The sequence below is a fragment of the Hevea brasiliensis genome, unplaced genomic scaffold, assembly GCF_030052815.1.
Source record: "Hevea brasiliensis isolate MT/VB/25A 57/8 unplaced genomic scaffold, ASM3005281v1 Scaf201, whole genome shotgun sequence".
In the NCBI taxonomy this organism is placed as follows: Eukaryota; Viridiplantae; Streptophyta; class Magnoliopsida; order Malpighiales; family Euphorbiaceae; genus Hevea; species Hevea brasiliensis.
Window position 1 is genome coordinate 13,380 of NW_026614698.1, and position 12,447 is coordinate 25,826.

At 31.8% G+C, this 12,447-nt stretch overlaps 1 protein-coding gene across 2 annotated transcripts; it reads right to left on the reverse strand.

The window, feature by feature from the left end:
• Positions 1–390: 390 nt before the first annotated feature.
• LOC110673706 (B3 domain-containing protein At3g19184-like) lies at positions 391–9,810 on the reverse strand. Of its 2 annotated transcripts, none has more exons than XM_058141704.1 (7): positions 9,415–9,810; positions 9,211–9,303; positions 8,760–8,791; positions 8,450–8,618; positions 8,116–8,322; positions 5,939–6,067; positions 391–661 (listed from the first exon to the last, which is right to left on the reverse strand). In XM_058141704.1, exons 1-6 carry the CDS (start codon positions 9,544–9,546, stop codon positions 5,981–5,983), a joined length of 720 nt encoding a protein of 239 aa, XP_057997687.1. In that variant the 5' UTR covers positions 9,547–9,810; the 3' UTR covers positions 391–661; positions 5,939–5,980. The 2 variants fall into 2 exon arrangements, with proteins under 2 accessions (XP_057997687.1, XP_057997686.1); XM_058141703.1 differs by lacking the exon at positions 391–661 and adding an exon at positions 1,777–1,991.
• Between the last annotated feature and the right edge of the window lie 2,637 nt (positions 9,811–12,447).

Below are 12,447 nucleotides of genomic sequence, written 5' to 3' on the forward strand. Positions count from 1 at the left end.
GGTAAAGCCAGAACTGGTGTTGTCACCAAACATTCCTTGAGCTTCTAAAAACTCTCTTCACACTAATGTGTCCACTCAAACTTCCTATTCTTTTGAGTCAACTTATTTACAGGAGCAGTTATCTTAAAGAAATCAGTTACAAACCTCCTATAATAGCCAACCAGTCCTATGAAACTCTTAAACTCAATCACTGTAACTGGCCTTTGCCAGTCAGCCACTACTAATGACTCGAGCTAGGGACCATTACTGACACTAGGGATTGGGTCAGCTTAAGGCTATCAAAACCCATAACAAGTCTAAAATCTAAAAAACATACATACATTCCTACCTCTCAACTTCTAAATATACATCAAACCATTACATCTTAGTCTTTTAATCCATACATACACATTTATAACATAATAATGGTTCATAATTTGAACCTTAAAATACATAAGATCCAAAGTGTAATAGCTCGACATGTGTACCCTCACAAGAATTAGCATAACACAAATATCAGTATGCTTAAACAATATTACATTTTTCAAATTTCCTTTAATTACTAGCATAATACTATCCATTCATAAATTACATGTCTACCCACCCATACATCATACGTAAAGAAAGGGCTAAAATTGCCCTTGATGCTCTGTCTTCAAGGAACTCTTCTATTCCTGTAACCCTACACCTAGGGATTAAGGGAATGGGTTAAGCTTACACAAGCTTAGTGAGTAAACTAACCATCATTAATTTCATCATTCATTCATATATGTACAATGCATCATTCACATGGATTTTTACATCATAAATATTTCACGTAAAATGGACATTATCATCAATAACTCCCTAAACTTTGCTTTTAGACATGACCTGTGTCATGTACCCAGGGGCAACTATCAGATCTCCCTTGAAAGGCAACTTCAAGATCTCCCTTTAAGATTTTCTTATGGATCCATAACATTGCATAACATAACATGAGGGGAGTAATGGGTCATCAAATATCCATCAATGCACCAATAAAAATTTATGCAATTATACAATATCTTCATGTTCTAGATACATACATCCGAAATAAATATGACATGATGCATGAGGATGCTCATTAATTACTTATAAATAGTTTTCATTTTATTAAGGTTAAAGTCACTCACCTCCTGTAGCCTATTAACCTCCTTACTCAAATGGGAGCTATCCTCGGATCCCTATCCTACTTGCCAGCAAGAAGAAGAAAAAAATCTTGAGCATCTTTATTTTGGCACAATCATTCAAGGGCAACGTGGTAGTCCCTGTGCTTACAAGCCAAATAGGCACGATTTTGTTTCCTTCTCTAAATGGTGGATGGATGTATTACATACTTTCCCTAACTCATAAATGAATCAAAACTTTCTATCTACTGTTTGTATTTCATGTTGGTGCATTTGGAACACCAGAATAAAGTAATCTTTGAGCAAATCAATTTGAATCCTCAACTCATTGCTTATCAAATTTCCCGAATGATTGAAGTGATTAAATTGGCAAAAAAAACATGGGTATTGCCAAGCTAATAGTAGAATCTGATTCGGAGGTCCTCATTGCAGCCATCAAAAATTTCCCTTCATGTCAAAGGTGGGAAATGTATGCAACAATTCAGGCCATTGCCTCTAGTATTCCTAATTTTCAGAAGATTGATTCTATAAAGATTAATAGATTAACTAATAGAGCTGATGAATGTGTTTCTAAGCTAAACCTGCAAAATCAACTATTTAGCAATTGGCCTTTTGTTCCTCCCACGACATTAAAGGTTATACTAAATATTGACAACCCTAAAACAACCATTAATAAGAAAATGCAATTTCATGCTATTGCTATAGAAAACTAGTAAGTTAATTTCTCAAGCATAGTATTTGTGCCACTAAACAAGGAATTAGATGCCATTTTACAATGCATTGGCATGTATGGTAATTACTGCAAGCCAAAACAAAAAGACCCAGCTCTCTAACACAGCTTTTATGTTGTCAAAGACTACTTCCTACCTGCCAAAACCAATAATAGTACAAATCAGAACCACCAAAAAGGAATTTGCATACTTTCACAATATTTACTTTGTTTAACTCACTACATCCATCAGAGAATGCATGCAGTACATATTCGTGATAAAAATGAGAGATGATTGATTAAGATGGTTTGATTTTATACAATGCAGAGAATCAAATATCCTAGTACGAAAACATGATGAGTAAGGAAAAGAGTAAGAAAGTGACGAAGCCAGAAAGTGATGAAGCCTGGATATTTTCTTTGAGAGGGCCATTGTATATTTATCATGTTGAATAAAAATTTCCAAATTATGATTCATAATAATATTAATAATTTTAAATATTATTTACTATAATAATAAAAAAAATGGATATTAAAAAATTGAGGAGTTTGTGCATTTATTTTTTTTATTAGAAATTTTGTTTTACATTTCAAACTATGCTTTTTCAAATAAATACGTAAAATAAAAAAAATTAACAAAAAATTTATACAATTAGAAGATACAACTCAACTCAATTCAACTAAGCCTTTATCCCAAAAATTTGGGGTCGGCTATATGGATTCGCTTTCTCCACTCTAAACGATTTTGGGTTAAATCCTCAGAAATGTATAATGCTTCTAGGTCATATTGTACTACTCTCCTCTAAGTCAATTTAGGTCTATTCCTTTTTCTCTTTCTATCCTCCAACCTAATGTGCTCTACTTGTCTAACTGGAGCCTCCGTATTTCTACACTTCACATGACCAAACCTCCTCAATCTCCCTTCTCTCAACTTATCTTCAATTGGCACCACTCCTACCTTTTCTCTAATACTCTCATTACGGACTTTATCTAGTCTAGTATGGCCACTCATCCACCTTAATATTCTCATCTCTGCAACTCTTATCTTAGACGATATGACTCTTTCAGGCCCAACACTCACTACCATATAACATAGCGGTCATTATAGTGCATGCGGTAATATTTTCCTTTCTACTTATTAGGAATCTTACGATCACATAAAACTCCCGTGGCACGTCTCCACTTCAACCATTCGGCTTTAATCCTATGACTAACATCTTCCTTACATCCCCCATCTACTTGAAGGACTGAGCCTAGATATTTAAAGTGATTACTTTGGGACAGTACCACTCCATTCAAACTAACTCCTTCCCTATCACCAATTTGGCCTTCACTGAACTTACAATGCATGTATTCTGTCTTCGTTCTACTTAACTTAAAACCCTTTGACTCTAGAGCATTTCTCCAAAGCTCTAGCTTTCTATTGACTCCTTCTCGTGTCTCATCTATCAGAACAATATGATCCGCAAACATCATGCACCAAGAAATACTCTATTGCATATGTTTCGTCAATTCATCTAAAACTAATGTAAAAAGGTAAGGGCTTATGGCTGATCCTTGGTATAATCCAATTGAGATTGGAAAATCTCTTGTGTCCCCTCCCACCGTGCGCACAATAGTAGTTGCTCCTTCATACATATCTTTCAACACTTGTATGTACCTAATAGATACCCTCTTTTGTTCTAACACATTTCATAAGACATTTCTTGGAACACTATCATAAGCCTTCTCCAAATCAATAAAAACCATGTGCAGATCTTTCTTCACATCTCTATATGTCTCCATCAAGCTTCTAATGAGAAAAATCGCTTCCCTAGTTGAACGACCGGGCATGAAACCAAATTGAATGAGAGAGATAGAAGTATCATGATGTAGTCGATGCTCCACAACTCTCTCCCACAACTTCATAGTATGGCTCATGAGTTTAATTCCCCTATAGTTTGAGCAACTCTGTATGTCTCCCTTATTATTAAAAATAGGTACTAAGATACTCCTCCTCCATTCTCAAGCCTTTTCTTTGAGTTTAGAATTTTATTAAATAATTTAGATAACCATGTCACTCCCATATCTCCCAAACACTTCCACACTTCAATTGGTATTTCATCGGGTCCACAGGCTTTACCTACTTTCATTCTCTTAAGTGCTTCCTTTACTTCTAAAGATCTAATCCTTCTAGTATAATTCACATTCTTTTCTATTGTTCTATAATCTATATTCACGCTATTACCATTTTGACTACGATTAAAGAGATCATTAAAATAATTTCTCTATCTTTCTTTAATGTCCTCATCTTTCACCAACACTTTTCCTTCTTTATCCTTAATGCACCTAACTTGATTGAGATCTTGACATTTTCTTTCTCTCCTCCTTGCTAATCTATAAATACCTTTATCCCCTTCTTTAGTTCCAAGTTTCTCATATAACTTTTCAAAGGCCTGTGCTCTTACTTAACTAACAGCCTTTTTTGCCTCTTTCTTTGCTATTTTGTACTATTCATATGCCTCATTATTATCAAATTTAAGTAATTTCTTATACAATTCCCTTTTTCTCTTCACTGCCTTTTGAATTAGAAGATAATAAGAACAAATTAAAATAACAATTAACTACCCATCAATCATATTTATTTTATAAATTTAATTACTTAATTTTCATAAATAGATAACAATGAAGAAAAAATCATTGATTCCTTCTAATGAAAATTAGTTTGAGTTAATCATTAAAACAAATACAAATATGGGGACCAATATTTACATATTCTTTATAATAATTTGTGTGTACGTGTGTGTGTAAGCAAAAGAAAAAAAAAATCATTTCAATATTTTTTGTTGGGGGCCGCGCATAGCCTTTCTGGCTATAAAGAGGCTCCAACTCTATAAGCAAAAGAAGAAGTCCAAGATGACATGAATAAAAATAATTTAAAAAATTTACATGATATGGATTTTGGTGTCTAACAAGGGTGAATAACAAAAAATGGTCCGACTCAAACTAGTTTAAAATTAAAGTATTAAACACATGATTGTTTGGTAATATAAAGTTTGATAAACAAATGTGTTAAAGGATAAAAAAAATTCCCAAATTATGATCATATTTAAAATTTAGAGATTTTTTTTTATTCATTTTAATGTGTAGTTTAGATAGCAAGTAACATATTATGCTAACATCCATGTGTTTCCCATGCTAATCTAATTAAAAAAAGGCTTAATTGCTCAAAGTTAAATTTTATAAGAGCCTAATTAACACAATTTGAAATATAAGGTTTAAATTGACTTTAAAAAATAAAATCAGAGGCAAATCGAGTCATTTTGGCATATTTTGGGTGGCAGCGGCAGAATTAGAATATTACCTTTGGAGGAGCCAATTTTAAATATTGCAAAGAAAAAAGATATTGATAAAAACATAGGATCAAAATAAAAATATAAAAATTAAATAATATGATATATATGAATGAAATCTGAAGAAAAATATGAAAATGCTTATGCATAATAGTATTATTTTAAAAAATGTAATAAAATTTATGGGTAAAATTTTAGTTTTAAAAAATTTAGAGAGTGCAAGAACTGACCAGCAATTGTGTAGTCTAAGATCAATAGCCTCCCAATTGAGAAAAAAAAAATGTCCACTTATTAAAAAGGACATATATTAGCATAGTAATGAATAGTTATTAAGAAAGGCATATTTTATCAAGAAATTATTCGAAGTACTCGAAATATTAAAATTTTTAATTTTATCCGGTATCCTTCCGCGTCTATTTTATAGTCTACAAAAAATTAATTTTTTCAGAATTTGTGATTGTCCCTCCCAACAATGTCTCCTTTAAGGATCAAATCTAAATTCTCCCTTTAATTAAAATATTAAATTTTTAGTGTTCTTTATATTCACATAGATGTAGAATTTCCATAAATTATAAGAAATGGGTCTTACATTTATATGAGTGAAAGAACACATACTTTGAGTGTAGTACATAGTTTATCTATATAGCATAGTTATAAGAAGTTAAAAGTAGTTCAAATTATTTGAACTATATGGATGCATATGCAAACATTTTTATGTAACGAGAACCACTTGCAAAGGTATTGGAACTTGGAAGAATGTTGGAAGCACTTACTTGCTCTAGTCCGTTTGGCACTTCTATTCAAAGGCGTAACTTCTACATCCTTGCCATCATCTTCATTGTTTTCTTTTTCATTTCCTTGTCTTCATTGTCTTCTAATTCATATGCTCTTATAATGTACACCTGAGAAAATAGCAGTTGTTAATGTATACTAACACATAATCAGTTGTACTCGGAACAGAGGAGAAAAATTAGATGAGAATGGAAGAGAACATATCGGATGAGATGAGAACAGAAAAATAGAAGAGAGAAATATATTCTATTATTGATTCATGGAATTAGGGGCGTGCGATTCTCGTTCAGTTAAGGGTCTGCCTAGGAACTGAAACCGAACCAAAATTTTGGTATGGTTCCAATTCAGTTCTTCACTATTCGGTTCTGGCTCAATATGATACTTGGTTCTTCAATTCTGGCTCAGTACAATTCCGATTCAGTTCTCGGCTCATAAAATAATTTTATGTGATTATTTCCTTAAAAAGTTATACTTAAATTAGCATTTAAGTTTTGAATTAGGTTATTAATACATAGTATATTATATGATACATCTTTTAGCTATTTTTAAATTAAATATTCTTTAACTATAAGGTATATATATAATTTAGGATTAAATATACTATATAATATAATATTATATTATATAATATAAATTTTAACTATTTATTATGTAATAATAAATATAAAATACAAATATGATTATGAATTAACATATATATATATATAAAATTAAGAATTATAATGTAATTTAATATATTTATAACTACAATTAATAAGAAAATCATAATTATACATACACACACATACGCACACACACACACATATATTGAAACCATATAACGCATCTAAAAAAATCATAGAAAAACCTATGTATAAATTCGATTTTATTTCGATGCGATTTGGTTCGATTTCGGTACAATTCTAATTCGGTTCTTAGTGAAGAATCAGAATCAAATCAAAGTGTCAAAATAAGTTTGGTTCAGTACGGCTATGGCTGAGCAGAATTCGGTTCAAACTAAAAAATCGAACCGAACCGAGTCAATTCGGTTCAATCAGTTCGATTTTAAAATTAAATCGGTTCGGTTCGATTTTACATTATAAAAATTTCGGTTATTTTGGTTCGGTTCGATTTTGAAGAGAAAAAATCTGTTAAACCTAGCCGAACCAAATAGTAATTTATATAGTCAAATCAAACTAAATCGAACCAAATCAATTTTTGATTTGATTTATTTTTATGGAAAATTTATGAATTATATTTAATTTTATATATATTAATTGTTTAATTTTATTGATTAATGGTTATTAGATTCAAACCAAAGTTAAAATTAGACCAAATAACTTGAAAATCAAATCTAAATTAAAAAATCAAACCGATCGGTTTAAATCGAACCGAACCGAAATAGAGCGGTTCGGTTCGATTCGGTTTTTCACCCACTTCGGTTCGGTTCGGTTTCTAAAATTCACGATTCGATTTTTATAATTTAATTCAGTTCGGTTCGGTTCGATTTGAACCGAATGCTCACCCCTAGGTACGGCTCCTGTTGGTTGACTTGGTTCGGTTTAGCACCGTGCACAGCCCTACTTGGAATGCCTCATTACAGAAGGAGTTCTCTCCTTTATACATGAGCAGTTTAATTGCTTCCTAACAACAGATTCTGTTAACTACTAAAGTATCTATCCCTCCAATCCCTTAACTATCTGAGATTAACACTACTTATTATTATAGTATGTAACAATTATCGAGCAGAGAGTCGTTTTAAAGAAAAAGGGTTGCAAGTGACAAAGAGAAGTTCAATCTGTTTAAAATATCATTCAAGGATAAGGAAAACAATTCAAAACCCTGTGTATATGATTGTTAACTGAATACTTTTATAATCTTTAACCATCCAAGAAATTAAGAAGCCTAAACTCGAACAATGCATATTAGAGAAGGAAAATTTGGGAAGTAGTTAAAACCATGGACAAATTTCAATACATAAACACAACTGAGCCTTAATTAATACAAATCTAGTTGAGGTTGGCTATACGAAATAGTTTTCCAGTAAATATCATTCAAAAACTTGTCTAAACAAGCACAAAAATGCAAGTAGGGATTCATGATGCACACTTAAATTCAAGAATGTTTAGGCCTTGAATAAAAAATGAAACAAACAATAGTTTAATAGCTAGGGAATTACCTTAAATTCCCTTGGGCTAACTAACTGGAACACTAGTGCATCTCCATCAACCAGTTTATGCTCTATAGCAAACCCTCTCCACCCAGCACTAAGACCAGTTTTCTCAACAAGGTATTTTGTTTCAGATGCATCTCCATTCTCATCCACCAAAGTAATATATTCGTCATGAGAAGGAAGGTGATCTTTGCAGAATTGAACTGGCAGACCCTGTAAAAAAAATGTTACAAGAGAAATTATGATTGCAACTCTCAATTACCAAATTCATAATTCATAAATATTTGGTCTACTAACATGGATAAAAGATTCTTCCCTTTAGCTCAAAGATACCACTTACCAGCCAAAATCCTCCAGTTACATGTGACTGAGTCATGGGTTTCACAAAACTAGGGAAATCAGCTTCTAAACCTGACTGAATTTTTCCTGCTCTATCAACTGCATGTCCCCTGACTTCATCAGAAGCATAGATTCGATTCAACAGATCTTGTTGTCGGTAGCAGTAGGTCCTGCAAGTGAATCTCACAGTAGGTGTAAGATATATATATATATATATATATATATATATATATATATATATATATATATATATATATATATATATATATTGTCAAATGCTACAAATTTTATCTACTGAAATCAATTGCAACCTTCTGGGTCTCTCCAAAGGTTCAGGTGCTAGCTGCCAAAAAGAGAAAAGAGAACTTGTGGATCAATAGAAAACGTTATCGAAACCAAAGAGAACCTGATGGTTCAAAGGCTTGCTGAAACTAAATAATTCAATCTATTAAGCACTATATGTTAGTCCAGGATCAGATACGCATTTCAGAGTTGTGAAGATATAACATCAAAGGAACCCCAAGAAAACGATAATCTTTAACTGACAATAACGTATTCAATAATCAAATTAGTATTCAAAGGTCAGACTTAGCTGGAATAACATTGAGATTATTATTCAATAGCACAGAAATCTTTGTAATTCCCAACAATTTCTAATACAGAGAGAACATAGACAATAAGAACATACCAACAAAAATATCACACAGAGAGAAGAAACCTATTTAGAGAGAGAGAGAGAGAGAGAGAGAAAGAGAGAGAGACCTCCTTATAGCTAACAGGGCTCTTGCCTGCAAAACGAGAGGACCTCCTCACTGGTACCAACTCTGTTGATGGTCGAGGAAGCCTTGGTTTCATCTGCTTCACCAGGGTAGGTATCGTACCATATGTAAATCATCATCGACATACATACCAATTAAAAAACACATACAATTAGAAAACACATGCAACCCAAATATATAAACTTACTGGAGAAGTCTTAGGGCTGGTCGTACGGAGATCAACAACGAGCTTCTTCAAGTTAAGCTCTTCCATTCTCTTCTTGTTTTCTTCCAGCCTCTTTTGGCGGATTTCCTCATACCTGGACTTGGATACCACCATTTCTCTTTCTCCTTATTTCTTGGGTTTCACAATTTGAAGACTGACTAAAACGAAACCAGGGAATGTGAGCGTATAGGAGGTGAACTGAAGAAGCCAGGAATGGAAGATGGCAGCGAGCAGTGGAAGTGAGCGCACTTACAGCGTATATGTTTTTGCGTTTCTGAGGCTTTTTGAAATTCAAAATACGCCTCGTTTCACCAAACTAATATATAAATATTCTAGTGTAATCAAAGAGATTTAGCAATCTGATAGAATCTGATAGGCTTTGTAGCCCTTGGGTTTGCACAGCTTTATGTAATTTTTCTTGCCAGCGGTCTAGCAAAGAGTAGAAGCTGGCAGCGCTGATCCTCTTTTCCTCATTTAGAAGTTTTTAAACCCTTTAATCTATATTAACCTATGAGCCTTAATAATGGTGTAATTTTTATAATCATCCTGAATTAGCCTGTCTCTAAACTTTGTCTTGCATATTATTTTTTTCTTAATTTTAATTTATTATTAAAAAAATTTTAAATTTTAATTTTATTTTAAAAAAAATTATTTAACCTGCAATAGTAGATTTTCAAAATAAAAAATTCATTTAAGTCACAATATAACATCCACAAATACGATTTCAGCATTTTTCAGTGATGAGTAAATTTTCCTTATTTATAAAAAATAGATCATCATTATGGTATTAATATTTTTGTAATAGGTCTAAATAATGATTAAAAAAGGCTGATATTTTTTAAGTATGAGAAAAAAAGGGGTAAAAATATAATGTTGTTATCTTTTTAACCTGAAAACTTATTATAATAGGTTTACAGCAGTTAAAAGAATTTTTGTAAAATAAAAGTAAATGTTAAATATTTTTAAATAACAAATTAAAGTTAAGACATAAAAATGAAATACGAGACACTATAAAAATTACCCCTTAATAATGCATAGCAATTACTGGTCAAAACAAAAATACTAGCTCATCTCAAAAGCTATGAAGTTTTGATTTAAATCTCAGTTAAATTAATTATATCAAGAACATAATATTATTGTGTGTATAATATATAATGTGCCACATTGTCTAGCTCATATGAAGATGAAAATATCCTCGTTAAATTGAATTTTTGCATATAGATTCGTGTACTTTATATAAATACTTTAATTAATTTTACACTTATCTCAATACAAATATTTAATATAATGGTAATTAAACTCGTTCTCATATGAGCTCGAGCCTATATTAGGTGCATCCAAAAATTAATTAATTAAAGCTCATATGTAGCCAATAATTAAATGTTAATATTGATAATTGATCATGATTCTTTTTTCTATTTTGTATATATTTTTGGGAAAAATAAAAAAAAAATATTGTGATTGCGCGTTTTGACATATGAGGAACCATTGTTTAATTTTTGTCATTTTAATATTTTATATTTTCCTCGGTTAGTAAATATGGTCCAAACTATTAGTTGTCATTAAATGACACTAACATAGCAAACATGTGATGCTAACATGGCGAACTTGTGGTGTTGACATGGCAATAAATGGCAGATGTGATGCCTATGTGGTGAATATGTGCAATGTGTGTTACCATGTCAGCACTGTCACACCCTATCTCTCTGTAAGGCATAACATGATCCCGTAGTATACCTAATGAATTACCAACTCCGTCTACTGATAACCCATTAAATACACTACAAGGGATTTTAAAAACTTTTCTTACTTCTTTTCTGATGGTGAGCACTATTTACGTGTATTAAAAACTTTGGTGAATCAAGTGAAACAACTAACTCATTTGGTTTATTTGGAATTCCTGCAAAAATTTTGGCAAAGTGCCATCTGTATTTTGGACAAAACAGTTCTTCAGAAAACCTGTAAAAAACACACTTCAATATTTTTCCAAATCTCAACTCCAATACATTTCTCAACACAACAATTTATCAACTCAATTCCATAGAAATTTTTCAAAGTCTGAGATAAGGAAATATAATACAATTTTCACAAGTCAAATAACTCATAATTAATTTACAACTTCAAGGTACAATTTGAATTTACAACTGCTCAAAACCAAAAACAAAATGTACATACAGTGTCATACATTACAGCACAAAATGCAAAATATTGGTATACTCATTATACCAGGTAATCCCTCGCTGGATGTATATGCAGCCTAGTCTGCTGCCCTGTCTGTCTCTCTACTGCGGCGACAATAAAAGCTATCACGAGACAATGTCTCGATGGTGCACAACATTAACCAAATACAACTTTAAATCACAATTCATAAATCATATCAATAGTGGATACTTAAAACCATAGTCAAATTTAAGACAATAAAGGTCAATAAGAATTTAAACTCCATTTCTCAATATCACAATAGATTTTCATAAGTCAGGTCATGTTTGAATTCAAAAGACAGTATATGTCAATGAGAGTTTAAATCCATTTCACAATCTCTTAATACACATCAATAAATCACACGACTTAATCATGATCCATAGTTCAATTCGTCCCAAAAGCCGATGGCTAATGAGGTATTCAATTCGTCCCAAAAGTCGATGACTAATGAGGAATAACATGGCTAGCTAGCAAAAATATGAGTACTCATCCAATTCGTCCTCAACAGCACACACCTCAACACTTGACTAGAGAGGAATTCAATTCGTCCCACTAGACAAGCTAATGAGGAATACAATCAATATACATGATAGCTGTGGTTTCAAACCATTTCCAATGCTTTTAAATCAATAAGTATCCATCAATGTCATTCAAACAATTTTTCACAGTTACAAACCATTCACAATATTTTTCAATCAATAAGTGTCCATCAAACACATTTCCACAATTTAAAACAATAATATACAAATAGTCAATATTTATTTCAATTGAAAATAATTCAAAAGAAACAGTTGTTGTGCACAAACCTCTGAT